The sequence below is a fragment of the Phyllostomus discolor genome, chromosome 3 (genome assembly GCF_004126475.2).
Source record: "Phyllostomus discolor isolate MPI-MPIP mPhyDis1 chromosome 3, mPhyDis1.pri.v3, whole genome shotgun sequence".
Classification (NCBI taxonomy): domain Eukaryota; kingdom Metazoa; phylum Chordata; class Mammalia; order Chiroptera; family Phyllostomidae; genus Phyllostomus; species Phyllostomus discolor.
Genome location: NC_040905.2, coordinates 99,574,295 through 99,597,271, shown reverse-complemented (window position 1 = coordinate 99,597,271; position 22,977 = coordinate 99,574,295). Strand labels below are relative to the sequence as shown.

Here is a 22,977-nt window from a genome sequence, read left to right as displayed (position 1 = left end):
CTTGCTGTAGGGAGGACAGCAAGGAGCAATTATTTCTGTCTTGGAAATCAGAAAGTTACAATTTTAGCTGGATCCTGATGAGGAGTATGAGTTGGGACTCTTAGGCTGCTGGTAACCATGCTGTTCACTGAATGAGGAGAGCCTATCCAGGAGATAAGAGTGATAAACAAAGCCCAGATGATCTCCTGAAACCAGAACTTCTTTTGTCACTTAAACTAGTTTGTGTTAAATACTTGGCTTCTCTTTGTTTGGGTTCTCTTATCGGTTGTCAGATTAATATACTTTAATGTTTTCAACTATTGTTCCTTCTGAGACCACGTTCTAATGTTACCAACAATGTCTAGCATGGCTGGCAGTCTGGTTCTCCCCACTGTGGCCCTTGAGCTCCTAGGACCTAGGAGCTGAGGGCCTAGGTAGCCTGGAGCACAGGTGAGCCATCCCTGATGTGTCTGGTCTCAATTCTTGACCCACAGAATCCATGAGCACAATACATATAGGTGCTCTGAGTCATCGGGATGGTTGGTTCCACAGCAGTAGTAACCGAAACACCCTTCCAACCCTCTATGCCTGTGTTCCTGAAGAGAAAAGATAACTCAAATGCATGGCACAAATAAATAATCTTTAATTTCAACAAATAGCTCCCTAGTATACCAGACAATAGGCTGTGGGAAAAGATACAGAAGCATCCAATAGAGAGCTTTTCTAACTATGCTAATTCCTTAGCACAAGAGAAATTACTTTGGTTCACACAGAAATACAGAAAGCTCCTCAGAGTGTGACAAGGAGGGAGATCATCCTGGATGAGGGTGCGGTGGCCATTTGAATCCATGTCCCCATCCTGTGTAGGTCTTCTGTGAGTCACATCACCATGATTTGGTCGAAAAAATGTTGCTTTTGCTCTATCATATTCTAGTTTCTTGATAGACATCCACGCTACTGTTACTAAAGGTGGGGTCTTGCCACACAGGAGGACACTGGGGGAAGGTGCACTGATGCGAGAGGCAGAGAAGGGAAGGCTCAGGACTGGGGTCCTGGCCCACTGCCTTGCTCTCTGAAGGACACACAGGCACACACGCGTCCACCTGTGAGGGCACACGCACGAGAACATCCACATACGTGCCCACAGGGAGTGCCCAGGAATAGGCTAATACAAGGAAAAATTCGGTTAAGCCAGGAGAGGTCTCTTACACTGGAATGTTTTTTTGTTGCTGATTGGTTCTCCAAATAGTCTAAATCTATATTTATCATGTCCATGAAAGAGAAGACAAAGTACTTACACTTTGGAGGAAAGGTATCAGGTTCAAAGAACCCCAAGCAACAGCAGCCTGTTCCAAAGTCACCTGGTGGGTGTGCATTTTGGGTGTGGGGGTCAGGCCTCCCCCACATTGGCCAAACGCTTGGAAAGTTTCATCTCGATGGAGGCCGGCACCCTTTGGGACGCCCATCCTCTGGCTTGAAGGTTGAAAGTGCATTTGGGGTGCAGGGTGGGGGTGGGATATCAGCAACAGCAAGAACTGCCAGTAAGTCTCACAGCAATGCCAGCTCAGCTTGCGGCACAGGGATGGGGCTTCTGGAAAGTTCTCAGGCCTCACTCATTGAGGGTGGCCATTTGTGATCAACAGTCAGCTTCCTCTCAGTTCTGAGAGAATTTTGGGGGTGTGTGTGTGTGTGTGTGTGTGGTGAGTGTATATGCAGGTGTGGATGTAATAGGTAGATGACACCTTTTTTTGTCTTAAATTTTCTTCCTTTTTTTCATTTCTTTTAAAACAAACGACACCTGCCCTCCCTGCAGCCCTCAGGTCACCTCCAGCGAGGCAGGAGACACGCGGTCACACTCGGCCCGGGACCTGAGGCTGTGCCACTGCTCCACAGCTGTGCGGTGAGTACTGAGCATCCGCCGCCAGTGGTTGGATTCGGACGGGCCCGATGAATACTGGCCGATGACAATCCTTCCGATGAAGTCGTTGCTGCTCTTCATGTTGTGGCCGAACACTGGAGAGCCAAAGGGATGGGGGTGGGGCGGGGGGAGGTGAGGGGAAGGAGGGAAACAGAACAGGAGGCAGGAACAAGACAGAGGCCATTAGTCTACACATTCCTCTACTGCAGACACAGGGTCCTTGCTTTCAGGACACTGTGTTTCTTTCAATGGTGAGAATTCCCTGATTCTCTCAGCTTGTTCTCCCACAGGCTCCCTGTTCCAGTGGCACTGGGTCTCCTGCTGCCTCACACCATGCCAGGTGCATCCTACCTTCCAGCCTCTCTCCGCATGGGCTGTTTTTTCTTATGGAAAGCTACCCTTCCACCCCCGTCCCAGCAATGTGCAACATGAAACGTATGTCCGGTTGCCACCTGCCAACCGAGCTCGACAACTAGTTAGTTCTAGTGGAACAGTCAGTCATCACTGGAGTCCAGATGACTGGTTACACCAGGGTAGCCGCAACACTGCTGACCTGTGGGGCTTGCTCAGTCTTGGTTGTGGGGCCTGTTCTGCATCTCAGGCCTCTACCCACTAGATGTCAGTAGCACCCGCCCCAGCTGTCAGAACCCAAAATGTCTCCACGCATGGCCAACTATCCTTGGGGTGGGGTGGGGTCGAGTCCTTCCAGATGAGAACCCACTATCTTATGCTGTGGGCCAAGGGGCCACACATCCTACGTGAATCCTGGCTCTGTCATTTGACCAGCTCCGGGACCCTGAAGCAGGTGAAGGAACCCCCCTGAAACTCAGTTTCCTCCTTGGTTCAGAAGACGGGGGGCCGAGAGAGAGAGAGAAGCATGGATTTATTATTCCACTTATTTATACATTCATCAGTCATTTCTTGTCTGTGCCCTGACCAGGGCTCAAACCCGCAACCTTGGCATATTGGGAAGACGCTCTAAGCAACTGACACTCTACCCGCCCGTGGCAGCTCAATGCAGTCTTCACAGTGCTTTACGTCACAAGCTGGGGTGACGTTCTGACCAGTAAAACTTTCAGCACACAGTGCCTCCCTAGCACACCGTAAGCACTCATTTAATGCACTGCTATTTCGAGTCTATATTTCTATCTGTTGATCTTTTTAAAAAGAGACTTCGTATTTCCTCTGTTCTAGGCAACAGAGGCAGGTTTCCTGACAGAAACGGCTACAGCGATTTCTTCTGTCTCCTGTTGTGCTGTAGGTCTCTTTGGAAGGCTTTTCTGTTAATTCCAATGCAGGCTTAATTTGTGTCTTCCAAGCCTAATGAGATAGCTTGATTTATCTTCTCAGCCAAGTTCCGCCTAATTCTTTATCTGCGTGTGGGTAGTCCAGGCATGCCATCTAATTACCGGGAAGGCAGGCTGCGTCTGTGTTACAAATGAAGGACTACAGACCAGGGAATATCGCAGATTTACCCAGCGTGAGCCAAGCAAGGGCAGGCTGCATCCCAGGAGGGAAGCCATTATCAAATAAACTGGCTAAAATATGCACCCCCAAACAGAGCCTGAATGCTGACGAGCCTCTGCTCTCCCCCTGGGGTTCCCAACAAGAATTCCAAATGAGAAAAATGGGGAGTGGCGGGGGGCGGAAACAAGAACAAAAACCTCACCCATTGTCTAAAAACCACAAAGACTTAAAGGGAACTAGGCAGAGGGAACTGGGCTGAGGGAAATACCGTGTGTCTCCACCAAGGGTGTCCCGTACCTGTCGGCTCCAAGGACAAAAATTGGACCATGTATGTTTTTTGTACACTGGGTCAAACGTTCAGTATGCCCAGGTGGACCTTCTTTACATGAAAACTAGGATGGGCCCTGTCTGGCGTAGCTCAGTGGATTAAGCGCAGGCTGTGAACCAAAGTGTCGCAGGTGCGATTCCCAGTCAGGGTACATGCCTGGGTTGCAGGCCATGACCCCCAGCAACTGCACATTAATGTTTCTCTCTATCTCCCTCCCTCCCCTCTCTAAAAATAAATGAATAAAATATTTTAAAAAGAGATTAAAAAATACTAAGATTCAATTTAAAAAAAAACTACGATGGAATCTTCGTTTAATGAAGAAAATTGCTAAGGAACTTTCTGGTGTGTTTGAAAAAAGTTTTTTCAACTTTTAGGTAACACCCAGAACTGTTTGCAACTGCACCTGGTGGGCAGTTAAGGTTTGAGCTCACCGAACAAGAACAAGTTACCAGAGGCCCCTTCTCTGTGGACTCAAATCTAAAACAAGATACTATTGTTTATTTAGCAAGATATTATTATGAGACCATTTTAGACCCCATTTGGTTTCCTTCCCTGTGAGCAAGAGAGTCTCTTCCTCTGCCTCACCAAGGCTTCAGTGAAAACGCAGAAACGTCTTACTAAATAAGTACAGGTTCTGCTTCCCTGGGGAAGGGGTTTTAAGAAAGGAAATCTCAAAACACACCCATGCACTGTTGATGAAGAGGAAGTTGGTTCAACTTTGGGGGGCCTGCTCAGTATCTACTCAAAATAAAAACATTATAACTTGTGATCCAGCAATTCTACTTCTAGGGCTTTACCCCCTAAGAATTATCTGCACAGACAGACAAAGATAGACATAATTTCTGCAGCAAACCAGAGCCTCCAACCCGAATCTGGCCACCACCTGTTTCTTCTAAGTTCTCCTGGCGCCCAGTCAAACCCACTGGGACATCGTGTCCACGGCTGCCTTTGCACAAGAGCAGGACAGCCGGGAAGTTTCAACAGAAACCGTGTGGTCCAAAGCTGAAAATACTTACTACCTGGGTTTTTACAAAAACATTGGCTGATCTCTGCTCTGGAATATTGTTTACAAGGATGAGAGATGGGAACAACAAAAATGTCCATGAGGGAGTGTGGCTGGGCTGTGGTGCCTGCCCACTCCCCCAGCCCACCCTGCAGGCTCCCTGTGGCTTCCGTGGATAATGTCCTACCATGAGCACCCACCATTCTCTGCCTGGGCCACACTAGTCTCTGCTTATAGTGTGATTTATGGTGAGGACCTTACAGTGTGATTTATTGGGCTACTCAATATGAACTTGGCCTTGAAAGAGGTGGGAGACTAGGGTGAGCCACTTGGATGGTCAGCCAGGCCTCTGTGACTGAGCCCCCATCGATATTCTGGACACCACGGCTTGAGTGAGCTTCCCCAGCTGGCACCACTCCGAGTGTGCTGCCACACACTGCCACCAGGAGGGTTCCGTGCTGCCCACAGGACTCCCGTGGGAGAGGATGACTGGGAGCTTGTGCCTGGGCTGTCCCCGACTCTACCCTGCACACCCTTTCCTTCTGCTGGTGTCAATCTGTGTCCTTTTGCTGTAATAAATTGTAACTAGTATAACAACTTTTCTGAGTTCTGTGAATCCTTCGCAGCACTGAGCCTGACTTAGGACCTCCTGAGCTGCAGTTACTGCTCCTCAAACGTGCCTGAGTGGCCCGCCTCCCTGCCCTATTCCCTGACCGTTGCTTCTTGGGATCACCTTCCCAGCAGCCTGCCAGCACCCAAGTCATCGTGTCGGGATCAGATTTGGGAGGCACCCAAGACTTAGACTGGAGGGGACTAATTAGATCATTTCTGATGTAACAACAGCATGGAAACCAATGTCACTGTTAAAAATGAGACAGATCTATATATACAAACAGGGAAACCTCCAACACCTGATATTGCTAGGAGACAAAAGCAAGTTGCAAAAGTTTATATAAACACGTTCTCTTTTTTGAAAAATATATTAATTTATAGAATAGAAACAGTATCTGCAGGAATGGTCATCAAACTGTTCAAAGTGGTTCCTCCTAGGGAGGGGAAACAGAGGGAATGTTTTGCTTCTTATCTTATATTATCATGTACAGTTTAAACTTCTTACAAGTGCATATTATTTTGGAAAAAAATAAGTTGCCATTAGAGAGTCCACATCTAACTCAACAAGAAGAGGAAGAAGTCCAGAAGGGAGTCATAGCCTACGCTCCTTATCCCAATCTGCAAAGTTACTTGGCTTGATGAATCACTTGGCCCTTGAAAGCTGGGAGCTTCTGAGTGATTCAGCCTTTCTGACAGGAAGCAGTCGCTGCTGTGGCCATCTGAGTTAATTGGCAGGCTCTGGTACTTGCAAATTGCTTGGTAAAGTTATGGCAATCTTAACAGTCTTTCAAAAACCAAACATTTAAAATGCAAATTATAATAAGCTGAAGCTGCATAAAACTAACGACATCTATGACAAAAGCTGCCTGGAAGAACAAGATTTGCTGTCACCGTAAATTCTAGGGAGCGTGTGGTTGGAGAGGACAGGGAACGAAGACGGGGGCACTTGCAGAACACAGAAAGGGGCTCAGAAATAGTGAGCCGGAGATCCCTGCCCCCTGCACTTCCTGGGTAAGGAAACCAAGTCACCGAGCTAGCTGGGGATCAAACTCATAGTACTTGCAGCAAATGACCTGTAAAGGAAGCCAATTCCTCATAACTAGATCCTTCCAATCCTCTTCTTCAGAAGCAGTCACATCAAGAAATTTTACTGCAAGGTGCCCCAACTATCACCACTGGCTGTGACAGGGGACCCTTTTTACCACAGTCACTTGCATGTTACTGGCCACAGATGTACTCCAATGTACCCTAGTCATCTGGAAGCAACTTCCCAGCAGCCTGTGCAGTCTGGACAGCGGCAAAAGGCATCTGATGAGTCAGAACAGATGTCACATTGTCCGCACGCAAAGCCCAGGAAGAGGGCTCCCCACATTTTCTCTAAGAACCTATATCCTATTCATGGATTTAGACATACTTCGTGTGAACTTGGTCATCTGGTTCCCCATTTGCAGTAATTTAAATTAATTTAGTGGACTGTGACTATCAGACAGATACAAACAACTTAAAGTACAGCAGAATGGGGCCTTGTGGCAACGGGCAAACACCCTGTACTCCTTCACAGAGCCCAGGGACAGTCACTAAGTGACCAGGTTTTGACGAAGCGTGGAGAGTGACACTGCTTTCTTAGGCACCTACTGTGTATGGCCCAGGGCTAAGTGCAGTGTGTGGATTAACTTAGTCTTCACATCGACCCTCTAGAGTGAAGTTTCTCACCCTCAGTACTACTGACGCCTTGCAGATCACTTTGGGTTGTGAGGGGCTGTTCTGAGCCTCGTAGGATGTTTAGTAGCCCATCTGGCCTCTACCTACTAGATGCCACTAGCAGGCCTCTCCCCAGCTGTGACAACCAAAAGTTATCTCCAGACATGGCCCCCCAGGGAGCAGACCATTGGGGGCAGACAATGCCCCCAGGGAGCATAATCCACCCCGGTCCCCCTTCATGGAGAAATGCTGTTCTAAGGGAGCTGTTGCCACTGGCCCATTTTGCAGATGGGGAGAGCGAGGACCTGGGAGGTGCAGGGAGAGCACTCACTGCGCCAGTCACTATGCGGCTGCCCTGAGTAAGGAAGGGGCAAGTTTGGTCTTTCACATGCTGATATTTGGGTAAAAATGAGTTTGTTCCTCCCTCTTAGAGCTAAACTCCTTTGCTTGCTAATTTAGTTTGCCAAGATGATTCTGGAAGGGAGGCTGGATGAGTTGGAGTGTGGGTGTGATAAACACTGCAGATTAAAAGGAAAAAAAATCTTTACCAACAAGAGCAGACTCAACAGCTCTCCAGTTTGCATGTTTGGTTTACAAGGTGATGCCCCAAATGCAGCTCCGAGCCTGACAGCACAGTGTAGGGGTACCCCCAGATCCAGCTGTCCCCCGTAATCCACCTCTTAGGTGTTGGGTTGAGCTGCTCCCCATTTCTGAAAACAGGCACTAAGCCAGCAAACCCACCCCAGGCTGTTGCACCATGGGGGGATCCCTGCACTCTTCAGAATGTTCATCGGTTATCTCAACCCCTGGAGGAGCCCCAGAGCAGTCTACACATTCCTGCCCCCCGCCGGCCCCGTCCCCCCCATGGGCCAGCTCCGACCCAGCCCAGCAAAGGTGGTACCCATTCTTCTTCAACTTCTGCAAAACGTCCCCAGAACTCCCTCTTTTTTCTTCTCTCCAGAAGCTACTTTAGGTTTTTCTTCAAAATAACGTGGGCCATGTCCCTTCCCAGGGCCTCAGTTCCCTGTTTATACAACGGGGGAGTGTCTGTAGGTTTTAAGGCCCATTGGAGCCCTGCCGTTTCTTTGGTTCTAAGGAGCTTCAGCCACGACTTAAGGGTGAAGTGTCTTTAAGCTCTCTTGGCTCACTCTGTGAGTCACAGCAGCTGCTCAGAGAGAACTTTTTTCTCCATGTTTTTCCTTCCAACAGGCAAAATGACAATTTAGATAACAGTACTGTAATAATTAAAAATCAGCAATAGTGAATCCTGAGTTCTGTAAACCAGTCCCTAGGCAAAGTACTTTATGTAACATTTTTTTTTTACTTCATCCAAACCACAGTCCTATTAGAGAAAGTACTATTTACACCCCCATGTTGTTGATGGGGAGCTAGAGGCTCAGAGGGCTAAGAGGCCAAGGGCCCACGGTCACACAGCCGACACACGGCACAGCAGGAACTGAGGCTCAAAGCTCAGCATCATTTTTCCTTCTCCCGCCTAAGAGAGAAGTCTCTCCCCCTCTTCCACTGACCCTGACATGTGATGAAGGACAAGATTAGGAGGAGAAACACATTGTACCCGTGTGCATTTGAAAGGAGTTAGATCCTCAAGCCGGCATGTAAGGCAAGAGGTGTCAACAGTCAGAGTGGCCTCCAAAATCCTCCCAGAAGGTGCCGTGCTAGAGCCCTTCACACCCCTCCCTAGGGTCCAGGATGGTCAGGTTTGCCTCCAATATCTGAATGGATGGCTGCTTTTTAAAGCAAGCAGCAGACAAGAAAGTCGGCTTATGTTTAGGGACTGTTGATATGCATGAAATAATAATAACACCTAACACTTAGATAGCGCTTACACATGTTTAATCTACTCAATGACTCTATTTGTAAGTAAGTGCTATCATCTCCTTGGGCCTAGAGGACACACGCTGGCATGATGGCCAGCCTTCCTGAGCGTGGGCCTGGAGAGAGTCTCGAGGAGGCCTGGAAACCAGCGTAGGTCGTTCAGGCGGAAACTCTGGGATCCAGGGCTTGGAGCTGATCTAGAAAGGGACATACGGGCTCTGGTGGCCACGTCCACTTGACTCCTTGGACCCCTTGTTTTCAGACCCTCATCCCACTGAAAGCACAAGGCCCGGGGCAGAGGCCCCTGTCGCCCAGGTCTGTGGGCAACTTGCTCAGGGTGAACTGGATTCCTTTTGTGTAGTGGTTCCCAGCTACAGCCAGTTTTGCCCCCAATCTGGCAGTCAGGAGACATTTGTGTTGTTGCAATTGGGGGTGGTGGTGTTACCGGCATCTAGCAGACAGAGGATAGGGATGCTACTAAATATCTTATAATATACCAGACCAGCCCCCAAAATAAAAAATCATTTGGCCTAAAATGTCAACAAGTGCCCAGGTTGAGAAATCTTGCCTTAAGGGAAAGGCATGTGTGATAGGGTTTCCTTCCATTAACACCTAGTCCTCCTCCTCCACCAAAGGAAAGTCACTGAGAGCCGAAAGGCTATGCAGATCTACAAGGAAAAACAGCTGGGAGACTTGGGGATAGGGAAGGAGGGAAGTCACATCATTTAAGCTGACATAGATGAAATTCCAGAACAAATTCAGGCTGAGAGAAAATTAGGAAGTAGTGGAAGGACCATCTGAGATATGTTGCCATGGCTTATGAATTAAATCTCTTTCTCCCCCCTCAAGACATAGAAGTCAAGATTGAAAATTCTTTTGAAATTCCTTTGTACCTTCCTGCTGGACCACTTCTGCACACTGGTGTGTGGAAGCAGCCATGTACAACCTGTGTTTATGAAGCCAACATAGGGTTTGAAGAACCACTTTCAGATCTGTCTGTGAGCCACACTGTCTTGGAGGAAGCATTTAAACTGTGACTATAAAATAATGTGCTTGTTTTTTATATGAACAGCCAAAATGTATATATCTGAATGAGGATCGTCTTTGTAGATTTGTTTTAGTGATTCTGGCATTGCTTTGGGGGAAATGTTCACTAAAAAGTGTCTCCAGGACGAGTTACAACATACCTATTCAAGCTTTATGGGGATAATCAATCAAATCTTCCCCCTCCATCTTCTAAAATTATTGAGAATATAAAGCAACAATATCACGAGCATGAAAATCACCTGTGAGAGGGGTGACATGAGCAGAGCTGTGTGAAAACAGAGCCGAAGCAGCCAGCTCAGAGACACTGCCCTTCATGCCTTATTTTCCACACTGGACTAAACTGCCACCTTCTGAGAAGTCAGTAAGAATGAGAACATCCTGCTGGTGAGGACTGATGACATTGGACTTTGTGATGACCAAATCACTAACCAGTCAATGAAGTATAAATCTAGCCTTTTGCTGGTTGACTAAATCTCAAGCCAATGAACACTCCTAACCTTACCTCATCATTCACCAACGAACTCTTCTTTAAAACAACTTACCTCATTTTTTCCCCTTTTCTCATAAAAACCCAGGGCTCCACTCCCAGAGGAGGGGACACTACTTGGGCTTCTGCCTGAATCTCTACCTCCAGAATCGCAGTTCCTCTGATCCCAAATGAATGCTTTTCCTTCTATTTCACCGCCTAGATATTTTGCTTGACACCTGGAAGACTTTTAAGAAATACCAGTGCTGGGACCTTAACCCAAGAGATTCTGTTGATTGGTACGAGAGTGAGGGCCTGGATGTTATCAAATGCCCTCCAGACAATTCGCAGGTTAGATACACTGTGCTAGATGCAAATCAAAATATTAGTTGGATTGCAGAAAGGGGCCTGATCCTACTATGTGCTCTCCTCGAATTAAACTTCTCTGACCTGCAGGGTAAAGCCTGACCAGCAGGCTCACTAAAGGAGTCACAGAGAATGCTGCTTATTGTGGGCAGGTTCGTTCCAGAGGGAGAAGGGGTACCTTCGACACCTTAATCTTGTCCATCAGAGGACCATGGACCTGTAGATCCAAACTCACCTGTAGTTCCCACTCAGGTAAGTCAGTTCTCCCTGGAAAGACTGAATAAAGGATAGAAGAGAATAAATGGAATAATGAAAGAGAGCCCAGAGGTGTTGCTTTAGGGTGTGGGTAGGCAACCTTTTTCCATAAAGGGTCAAATAGTAAATACTATGGGCTGTCGTCTGGGTCACAACAATTCTGCCATAGTAGCAGAAAGCAGCCACAGATAATATGTGAGTGGCATGGCTATGTGACCAACGAAAATACGAGTATTTGGTCTCTGTCCTCACTTCCTGGCACAGAGCTCCAAAACCTTTGTAATTTCCTGAGTGACAAGGATAAGAGATGCATCTTTTGTTACTTTTGGTCTTAGTCCCTGGTTCACAACACAAGAGCTTGTAGGACCCTTGGATTCTTAAGACTGATAAGACTATATCTTCTGGCCCTGGCTGGGTGGCTCAGTTGGTTGGAACATTGTCCTGTACACTGAACAGTTTCAGGTTCAATTCCTGGTCAGGGCACATATCTAGGTTGTGGGTTTTGTCCCTGGTCAGAGCATGTATGGGAGACAACCAGTTGATGTTTCTCTCTCTTTCTCTCTCTCCCTCCCTCTCCTTCTCTCTGGAAAATCAATAAACATAGCATCTGGTGAGGATTTAAAAAAAAAAAGAGTATCTTTTGTATGCTAATGAGATGACTGGTGGTTGGGGTCTCCAGATACTTTCGGGACAGAGGCTGGTTGCCAGAAACACCAAGACATGATTAGGGGTTGAAACTTTCAGCCCCAACCCCAACCTCTGGAGAGAGGCGAGGGGCCAAGGCTTTCACCAACCACGCCTGTGTAATGGTCTTCTCCACGTGTGTATGTTACACTTCGACAACAAAGTCAACTTAAAAGAAAAACAAATGGGACTAACACCTGCAACTGACCTTGATAGGCAGGAAAAAAGTGAATTGAGAGATAGTGGGATGGATAGATGTGTGATAAAGAAAATGGCAAAATTTCATTGTAGAATCCAGGTGGTGGGAACAGAGGGGCTGACTAGACAATTCTTTCCGGTTTCTTTTTTAAGTTTCTTCAAAAAATGTTGGGATCTTAAAATCCCAACACACAAACAGCCAAATAGCTCAACTGTCCTACTTTTTTATAGCCTTTACTTGCTTCTTTGTGCCACGGAAATATCTGTTTCCGGGTCGGTGTGGCTACTCAGTTCACAGGCTGGTCCGGACCCTAGAGCAGGAAGGGGACTTGGTGAACCACTGGAGACATGGGAGGGAAGAAGACAGGACTCTCTGGAGAGGCTGCGAGAAGCTCCCAGTGGGTGCTGCTAGGTTATCCCAATGACCACAGTAACCGGAACCACATCCGGCCACACCACGGTCCTCGGTCTGAACTGAAAGGTCTTGCACCCTGATGTTTGGTCTACTCGCAACACCAAACAAGAGGTTCAAGTCCCCTTTGGACCAAGGAGCACCCCGGACCCTGCTCAGAGAGTGCCCCTGCCTCCTCCGACATAAAAGGTGCCCGCACCCCGAGTCACCAGAGAGATTAAAGAAAATTTCCCCTCAGTTTTGTTTTCCAAAGTATTATTTATATAGATTAAAATCCATCCACTTTAAGTATAAAACTGGATGAATTCTAACCATTATATACAAATGTGTAACCACCATCGCAACAAGATATTGATCTCTCCCTGAAAGAGTTCCCTGGGGCCCTTCGTCCTCCAGCCCTTCCCATCCAAGCGGCCCCACCCAGGCAGCCGTGGCCTGCTGCTTGCTGTCACTATCCTTTTTTGTCGTAACTAGAATTCCATAAAAATCGAATCTTACAGTATATTGTCATTTGCATAATGTTTTTAAGTTCATCCATGTGTATGTGTATTAATACTTCCTTCTTTGTTATTGCTGGATGGCAGTCTAAGGTACGGATGTGTTATAGTTTGTTTGGCCATTCACAAGTTGATGAACATTTGCATTGTTTCCACTTTTTGACTTATCACAAATAATGCTTCTGAAAACATCTGTGTACGTGATGTTTTGTAAACATATGTTTCTATTTCTCTTGGGTATTTACCTCAGAATGTAATTGTTGGTTTGAAAGGTAAATATATATTTAAATTTATAAGGCAATGGCAAACAGTTTTCCAAAGTGGTAACAGCATCTTGCATTCCCACTCATTTCATTACTTTTTCACTCATTTTATTAAAAAAAAATTCACACCCCAAGCTTTGGAAGCCAGCAGTCAATGTGGAGCTGCTTTGTCTATGCCAATTAAGAAATAAAAACTAAAATCAAATCTGAAGCAGATCTAGGTGTGGTGGGGGAGGTTCATTTCATGGTTGCTGCTGATTATTTTTCTGTACATTTCCATATGTTTGAATTATTATATAACACATAATTAAAATAAAAATATTTTAAAGGTAAAAAGAATGATTAAGAAACCGCCTCATAGTTGTTCAGCACCTAGTAATTTTCAAAGCTTGCTTATTTCATCCTTACAAGAATCCTTTTTGGGGATACCAGGAATTGGGGCCACCCTGGGTCATAAGGGGCCAAAACATTTGCCCAAGTCATCTGTTTCAATTGCATGCTTCTAGAGGATACAAAAGAGTAAACAATTATGCCACTTTTTGGAATTGCAAATTCTGACAATAGCTATCAAAACAGGCCAACACATATGCGTTAGCAGAGCAGTCCCACTGCTCAGGCTTTAGCTCGTGGTCCGCTTGGACCTCCTGAGCGGACACATGTGCGTGGGCGCTCTCTCCAGCAATGTTTGTAACTGCACGTAACAGGAGTCGACCTCAATACTACCAACCGGGGGCTGATTAAATAAACTCTTCTTCAGTTCACGGGCTTAATGGAATATCACGTGCCATTAAAAATTATTAGGGGGATCAACACTCCACGTCAGCCACGTCGATCTCCGTGCTGGTTCCTTCATGCAAGGGCCTTTGCACTTGCCATTCCTTTGGCTACAGCATCCACATGGCATATCCCTCGCCTCTCACCTCTTGGCTCAAATGTCACATTCTCTGTGAGACCTTCCCTGACCATCTTTTCAAGGAACCCCCACCTCATGCCTCACTATCCCCTTTCTCTGCTTGTTTTCTCCTTAGCATGTAACTGCATCTCTACATGGCCTAATTCAGTTATTCGCTTTATTTATCATCTGCCTTCCCACAGTCAAGCGTTAGCCCAATGAACTGGGAATTCTATCTGATTTGTTCGCTGCTGTGTCCGCAGTGCCTGGCTCATAAGAAGTTCTCAACAAATATTTGTAGAACAAACATATACATATGCTGACATACAAAAATGTGAAACATAGAGTAGGTGAAAAGAACAAGTTGTGGAAAAGTATAGATATTTTGGATGCTAACAACAGAGGGTAGAGAAAGATAGATACCTACACAGAGAAGCACACATACCATATATACCTATATACATGTGCACACACAGATACACATATATACACGAGTTCATATGTTCCCGGAAAGAAAGCCACAATAAATTGTTGAGAGTAGTTACCTTTAAGTAGGGGGAATTAGGGATTTTTACTCTTGAATTCTCCTCTCTCCTGTATGGTTATATGAGATATATATATATATATTTCAACATATATCTTTTATAGTAACAATATTAAAAGTCATCAGTCCTCTTTTTCCTGTGTAACCCCTTTTACATTACCACATGCACCCATAAACCACCTGCCCAGGCCACACCTTCTGGGAAATGGGGCTTATTTGCAGAGCAAGATGTTCCTGTCTACCCAAAGTTATTTTTAAAGGTTTTATTTATTTATTTAGAGATGAGGGAGGGAGGGAAGAAAGAGAGGGAGAGAAACACCAATGTATGAGTGAAACATAGATCAGTTGCCTCTCTCACATGCCTCAACTGGGGATCTGATCTGCAACCCAGGCATGTGCCCTGACTGGGAACTGAACCAGTAACCCTTCGCTTTGTGGGACTACATTCAACCAACTGATTCACACTGGTCAGGGCTGTCTGCCCAAATTTTTATGGGCAGAAACAGGGAAGTCATTTGAAAATTCTGCCCAGATGAGCAGGAATTCTCCCTATAGGTTCTGCCTCTGAATTCTGCATCCTCAGGCAGCTAAAGTGAAACCACTGGGAATGATGAGAGGTTAAATGCCATAAGAATAAACAAGCCTCAAATAGGAACATAACAAAAGCCACTGGCTCCAAGCCCAGGCCAACCTGCCTTTCACAGCTGCTGGCAGAGGTCACCACCAATAAAATCCAGGAGGCTCTCGCTTGGACTGTCTCAACCTCAGTACCACCGACGTTCCCTGTCGTGGGGCTGTCCTGTGCATTGTAGGATGTTTGGCAGCATCCCTGGCCTCTACCCACTGGATGCCAATGGCATCCTTTGAGTTGTGACAATCAAACTGCCTCCAGACAACTGCCAAACATCTGCTGGGAGACAAGATCAGCTCTGGCTGACAATCACTGGTATAACTGCTTTTCTATGTCGGCAGGTACCTGAGGCTTGCCAGCCAAAAGGTGTCTGGTGGATTTTCTGCAGGGACTTGCTCTTATTGGACTGCATTCCCCAAACCTGGAGTTTGGGGTGTGGCATCCCCGTTGTTGACACTGATCATGAGCTCAGAGGCAACAGGCCCTCAGGGAGGCAGCGAAGCAAACTAGTTCGGGGCTCACGCTGGCTCTTGGATTTGCGCCCGTGAGTACCTGTACCTGTGGCACCTGTGGCTGTGCAGTTGTCAAAACCTTCTCTTCATGGACAAGTGGCTGGACTACATTTCCCAGCCTTTCTGGCAGGGAATTGTAGCCAACAGAGCCAGAGTGAAGTGGAAGTGATGTGAATAACTTTCAGGTGTGGCCTATTAAAATTTCCCAAGCAATCCTCAACTCTCTCTCTTTCTCCCAGCCACTGGCTGGAAGTGAAACCCTCCAAGGCCTGAGATGGCAGAGCTGCAAGATGGAAGGGGTCTGGGTCCCAGAATCACCACACAGAAGTCCACTCATAAAAGGACCCACAAGGACCATGTGCAAGCAAGAAAGAGGCCTCTAGTGTGTAAAACCACAAAACCATGGGGGCTGATCTATCAGAGCAGTTAGCCTTACCTTAACTAAGACAGTGACTTTTAGCAAGTTACTCAAGCGCTCTGAGCTTTAGTTAACCCCTCTGTAAAATGGGCGTAATACCAGCAGCCCCCCTTTGGTTTTTGTGAGGGCCCACTGCGACAGTGCTTGGGACCGTGACTCTTATTATTCGTGGGAAGAAGAGCTACTGCAGAATTCCTGCTCTCCTCATTAATCCCTTTTCATTTCTTTTCCAAGTGACACTCAATAGCTTGGAAGAGAGTGATTTGCCCCATCCTCAAACGCTAGAGGGTCACACTGGGTTTTAAGGATAGTTCTTGAAGCAGAGAAACCTCATTTATCACATGGTTGTCCAGGCATCGCTGAAGTGTCCTGGTCCCTCCTCACCAAAGACGCCACCCAGAGGCCAAGGAGACCCTGAACGAGGATGGAAGGGGAGCCCACCTGACTCTCCTTCACTTCTCCAGCCCCAATAAAACTGAGTGGATAAAATCTAAAAGCAGACGCATAATGGGAACTTTGGCACCAAGCCAGCGGACACTATCCCTGGGCCTGCTCTGCAACTCAGGGTCCTACAGGGAGTGGCTGCCAGCCAGGCCTCCAAGACCCTCCCTCCCCTGGCCAGCGTGGGGCACCTCCCTCTAAAGACAGAGGGAAGGCTGAGCCCTTTCACTCACTCTGCTTATTCTTCACCCAACTGTTTGACTTACAAACAGGGAAAAAAACAAAAATGACTCCCCACCTCGGGGCATGTGCCAAGTGTCCTTGCACACAGGTCGGCTCATCCACCCTTCATGAAGGCAGCGGGCACATCTGTCCTGTTTGCTTCCGCTTCCCCAGTACCTAACAGCCTGTACAGTCAGTGCTCAATAAGTACTTACCATCTAAGCTCTTCACGACGGCCCCTTTTTACAGCCCTGATCTCACAGGCCTTCTTCCTCTTCTTTGAACGAAGGTAGCTCATCCTTGCCCCAGGTCTTAGCACTTGCCATTCCTCTGCCTAGAACGCTCCTCTCCCCTATCTTTGCACAGCTGGCCCTCTCTTGGCTTCTATTACCCAGTTTGAAGTAGCGCTCCAGGTCCTCTCTGTTGCCTTACTCTACCATTATTTAGGCGTTTGTTTCTTGTTTGTCTCACCCCAACTAGAATGCCAACATAACAGTTGATGACTTATTTCTGTCTTTCTGCTATTTCCCTGGCACCTAGCATAGCACCTCAACATAGCAGGGGCTTCATCAGTATTTGAGGCTGTGTAACCCAGAGACTGAGAGCAGATTCTGGATTCAGGCAACCTGAGTTTGAATTCTGCTCCAGGATCTCAGGCAAAACTACTTACCCTATTGCTGCCTCAGTTTCCTCATTCATACATGGTGACTCCTACATCACAGTGTTGCTATGAAAATTAAATGAGTGAATTCATGTGAGATACCTGGAGCAGGGCCTGGCACGTAGGAAGCACTGTACAGGTGTTGGCTATTATTATTGTTAAAAACTGAATGAACAACCCTGAGGTAGGCAGTTCATTTATTATATGCATTTGAAAGATGGAAAATGGGTCCTGCTCCAGATGACACAGCAACCGAGCTCTGGGAATCTGATTTTCTGATTCCTAAATCACAGTGGTTTTCATTACACTGAAGGGTTTCCTTTAGAATGTGTGGAGACTGGTGGCACTACCCCCTGTGTCCCGAGGGCCCAGGCATTTTGAAGGTTAGCCCTTCTCCCGCTCACGGGCAGCTCTGGGTTGGTGAAGGCAGGAGGAAGTGATGAAGAGAAAGGATACTCCTGGTTTCTGATTTTGTTCCATGCACAAGCCTTCATCTCACACCCACCCAGGTGCTGGTCTTGGCTTCTGGGCATGATTGCTTTTAGCCAGCACCGAGGCACAAGGCAAGGCTGGGCCTGGCCTCAGCTGGCTCCCTTTTCTACGCTATCTACCCCAGGCTCTTCGAGGACACGTGTGGTTGGATAAATGCCCAGGGCCCTATGTTCTGCCCCATGTGGGTTTGCTTGGAATAAGGCTCCATTCAAAGGCACCCAAATCATTAGACAGCCATGAAAATGGGACAGAAATCCCAGGAGTCCTAACAGCTGATCCAATCTTCAAAGCCTGTCATTGGGATCCAAAATGAATGTTTAAGATTTAGCCACGTGTTACCGCCTGGGTGGACTAGGGCAGCCTCAGGAAGCTCTCTGGAGAGAGAGGCTGAGGCAGGGGTGCCACTGTGGGCTCTGTGCTCCACCAGGAGAGCCCCCCAGGGTAACAGGTCTCTGCTTCCACCCCCTGATCCCTTGGCTGGAGTTCTGCCTCTCTCCACAGTTCTGCCGCTCAGGGGGTTGCGGCACATCCAGGTTCAGTGCCGCAACCCCCTGAGCCTCTGTGGCTGCCGGCACTGTGCTAGCACGTTACATGCATCATTTCCTTTTGTTCCCATAACACTCTGTGAGGTGGCAACTGAGGTCTCCAGACGAGGAAATCCTGGCTCAGAGGACTTAAGTCACTTGTCAAGTTAGGGAATGGTTCTTTTTTTTTTTAATAGGTATTCTTGTTATTATACCATTTGCTTTCTACTATTTGTTTTAAAGATTTTATTTATTTATTTTTAGAGAGGGAAGGGAGGGAGATAGAGAGAGAGAGAGAGAAACATCAATGTGCGGTTGCTGGGGGTCACGGCCTACAACCCAGGCATGTACCCTGACTGGGAATCAAACCTGCGACGCTTTGGTTCGCAGCCCGCACTCAATCCACTGAGCTACGCTAGCCAGGGCGGAATGGTTCTTTACAACTAATCCACCAGCATGTTCTGCTGACTCTTTCTCCAATACTATATCCCACTGAGTTGCTTCTCTGAAACCCTTCTGCCCCCTTCCTGGTCTAAACCACCATTTCCTCTCTCCTGGACCAGCATCATGGCCTCCCAGATGGTCACTGGCTCCCCGCCTTGCCCTTCTACAACCCATTCTCCACTCAACAGCTAAAACAATATCTTAAAACACCATCCAGATCATATCACTTCCCCGGCCAGAACTCTCCAAAGACCTCCCAATGTACTTAGAAAAAAAATACATACTTCTTATCCTACAGGCTCTCCTTGATCTGCCCTCGGCTACTTCTCCACACTCATCCTGCCTTCCCTGCTCTGGACATCCTGGGGTAGGGTAGAAGAACAGAGGAAGGGTCTTCTTGCTATTCAAACTGTGGTCCTCAGACCAGCATCAGAAATACAGAGCATCAGCCCAGCATCCCCTAGACTGACTTACTCAGAATCTGCATTTTAATAAGATGCCCAGGTGATCCATATGGTGGATGATCCATATGCCAGGTGATCCAGTCATAGTGGTTAAGAGTGAAGAAGGCTTTGAAACCAAATGGCTTGAGTGGAAGCTCAGCTCAGCCACTCACCTGCTAGATGACTTGGCACAAGGGATGAGTTACTTCCTGTACAGTGAAGAATTCCCCAACCCAAATTGAGGTCTGACCTTTGCTCCTGCCTCCAGGGAGGTGATCTCCAGGACTCTGGGATGTCCTGCAGAAGTGCCTTAGTTTGCCTGGGGTCTTTGGCCACTGTGGAATCCAACAATGTGATTTATGATGGCAGCTTCAGGGCCACGCCCTGTCAGTTCAGACCTCAGAGAAACTGATGACTAAAGGTGGGAGGCACTGGAGACTGAAGGTCAGCCGCTGGACAGTATGTGACTGAGCCCCAGTAAAAACTCTGGACACCAAAGGCTTGGTACTCTTCCTTGGCTGGCATACTCTGTGCACAGTATCACTTAGTGACCAGGAGGAGGTAATGCCGCCCCTGCCTCCTTGGGGAGATGACTGGAAGCTCCACATCTGGACTCCTGGCCCCGTGTATCTCTTCACTGGGCTGGTTTTAATTTGTACCCCTTCACTATCATAAAACTGTTGTCATAAGTAGTGCTGTCCTCAGTTCTATGAATCATCCTAGTGCATTACTGAACCCCAGGGTGGTCACAAGGACTCCATACTTGTAGGGAACTGTAAGGGTGGTTCTGAGGACCCCTGAATCTATAGCTGATGTCTGATGTGAGGCTAGTCTTGTGGGGACTGTTCCCTCAGGCTTTGCACTTGGCTCAATTCATTTTACTTCCTTTCTCTGAGCTTCAATTTCCCAACTGAAAAGTAGGCATAAAATACATCATGCCTTACGTGTTTGTTGAAAGATTAAATGAGATAATGAACACACGAGTACTACTGTCCAAATTGTTCAGACAAGGAAACTGAGGTGCAGAGAAGTAAAGCAATTTGCCCACTGTCACCAGAGTCTGAAGCCAGGCCTGGCTGACTTTGACCACAGTGCAATACTGCTTCCTCATGTCCTTGCCTTCTGGGAAGGGAAGGACAGTGGTGGCTCTCCTGAGCTGGGGGCCCAGCCACCTGCTAAGGAACTCAGGGGTCCTCTGAGAGGTGAGTCACCCACCCCCATCCCAATGCTCCCAACTGCTTCTCTTCTATCTTTCTGGGACCCACATGACATGAATATTGGACTTTTTGATATTACTCCATAGTTGTTTCTTTTTCCTTCTTTTCCTCTTTTTTAATCGTTTTACTCTCTGTTGCTTAGATGCATAATTTCCCTTGACCTGTCTTCAAGTTCACAAACGCTTTCCTCTGTCATCTCCATTCTGCTATTAGGCCCATCCAGTGAATATTTTATTTCATTTATTATCATTTTCCATCTAAAATTTTCATTTGGTTCTTTTTTTATATATCTCTATTTCTCTGTCAGCCTGCTGATATTCTCCAACTTACTATTCTTTTCAAGAGGGTTCACCCTTACTTCTTGGAGCATGGTTATTGTATCTGCTTTAAAGTCTTTGTCTAATAATTCCAACATCTCGGTCATCTTGTGTCTACTTATTATAGTTCCTCTAAGAATTTGCCAGATTCTTCTGGTTCTTCATATATCAAGTAATTTTGCCTTGTACTCAGGACATTTTAAATACCATGTTACAAGACTCTAGGTCTTATTTAAACACTATTTAATATGTTCATTTGTTAGTTGTAGCTGGCAATTGACCAGGTTAGGTTCAGACCAGAAGTTCTAACCAGCCTTCTGTGTGCTGTTATTCCAATGCCAATTCGGTTTTCAAAGCCTTGGCAGGCTGTTTTTTTATCAGTTCCTCAGAACCTGGGTGGTGGTCTACCCTGCAGTTCAGTTCTCAAGCCTCTGATGAGCTGTTGAAGGTCATATCCATTCACATGTAGCTCAGGAACAAGCCCGGCAGTTTATACATCAGTTTATGGGGTCTCTTCTTAAGCTGCCTCCTTTCTGCTATCTTGCCCACACTCTGGCTCTTAGGGGCCCATTTTCATGCCCCTTTCACTAGAAAGCAGAGGCTTCTGTGTCCCCACTCTGCCTCTCACTTCCCGTGACTGGATCTGGGCCTTGAGCCAAGTGCCTACTGCCAATTCCTTTTGCATGCTGCCCGCCCCAGGGCACTGCTGGGGGCACAAATTGGTCTTGTTCTGTGGCTAGTTGGCACAGCTTTAGTGTCAATCCCTGGCTGCTGGACATGGTACCAGCTGGCAGCTCTGGGGTGATGGTGATTAGGTGAGAAAGATGCTGGGGAGACAACCACCGGCAGCTGGGCTGAGCAATTAATCTCAAAAGTGCCAGCATTTCAACTCTCAGACACACTGCAATTATTAAAACAGCAGGTATGATTTTCCAAGTGACTACTTCTGGGATGGACGGGTCCATATGCTGATTAGCCTTTAATTCCCATATTAGGATTGATCTGCTACATTTTACACAAGAGAAAGTTGAGACTCAGAGAGGTGGAGCCATTTGCTTGAAGTCACACAGCTGGTTAACAGTGTGGCCCAAGAGGCAAACCCAAGTCTGTGCAATTCCAGGGTCTGCTCCTCTATAGCTGTGTCCATCAATATCAATATCATCATCTCCTCTACCTCCTCTTCTTCTTCTTATCACATCTGGTATTTACTGAGCATTAACTATGTGCAAGGCCCTGTCTAAAGCTTTTTATCTGAAGTATCCAGACTGGAAGTTATAACAGAGAAGGAAACTGAGGTTCAGAAAAGGGATATCACTCACCCAAGGTCATACACACTTGCTAAGTGGTAAAGGTGACATTCAAACTAAATTGTGTCTCACTCCCATCCATGCTTCAAACGGCTATTCAACGGTCTCTATAGGAGGCAGAGCTGGACCTGTCACCCAGTAAGTCAGGCTGGGAGGGGAGAAGCCAGAGGCTGCTGGGAGGCTGTGGAGAGGAGGTGTGGCATGGGTGGGCTCAGGCCAGATGCTGGGGAACATCTGTGCTCCAGAACAAATCCGCAGCATCTCTTGATCTCAAGGGAGTTTCTGGCTCTCGAAGAATGGCTATACCCTTCTCACACTGGCTTCCTGTGCTAGAAAACCTCAGCTTCTCCACTGTCCCACTTCTCAGACCTGAAACTTTTCAGCATGTCCTCTGATGCCCACTCAATCCAGGAGTTGGCCCAGGCAGGAGGGTGGCAGCACTGGGCCCAGACCTCCCATCTCATTCTCTGCCACACCTCCCTGGCCGGCTCATCTCCCCAGCAGATTCAATTAACCAATTTGATGCTACAGCTGCAGAAAGCCAAGCAATTATGGAAAACAGACCAGGTGCCTTGGAACTCACTCACAGAGAGGCCTGAGAGGCCTCCAAGCAGACAGCAGGGTGGGGTGGAGGCAGAACAGTATAGGCAAATGCTTGCCAACCCAGGCTGCACAAGAGAACCACCTGGGAGCTTTGAAAAGTACAGCCCCTCCCCCCAGTGCAGATGCCCTGGCTGATTCCATTGTTCAGGACTAGGATCTGGGCATCAGGATTTTTTTTAAGTCTCCACAGAACAATGCAAATGTACAGACATTCACACTATGTGGATTCAGATATGGAATGATGTGCAGAGGGACGGATCACTGCTGGGCAGTCTGA

The 22,977-nt window shown here is 47.2% G+C and overlaps 1 protein-coding gene across 4 annotated transcripts in view; it reads right to left on the bottom strand.

Moving 5' to 3' along the window:
• Nucleotides 1-600: 600 nt before the first annotated feature.
• The window catches only part of SYT17 (synaptotagmin 17), a 70,259-nt gene continuing 47,882 nt past the window's right edge, over nucleotides 601-22,977 (bottom strand). For all 4 annotated transcript variants that reach the window (XM_028530526.1, XM_036020883.1, XM_036020882.1 and 1 more), the window contains one exon: nucleotides 601-1,992. In XM_028530526.1, coding sequence (XP_028386327.1) covers nucleotides 1,796-1,992 — 197 coding nt within the window. In that variant the 3' untranslated portion in view covers nucleotides 601-1,795. The remainder of the gene's footprint in view (nucleotides 1,993-22,977) is intronic.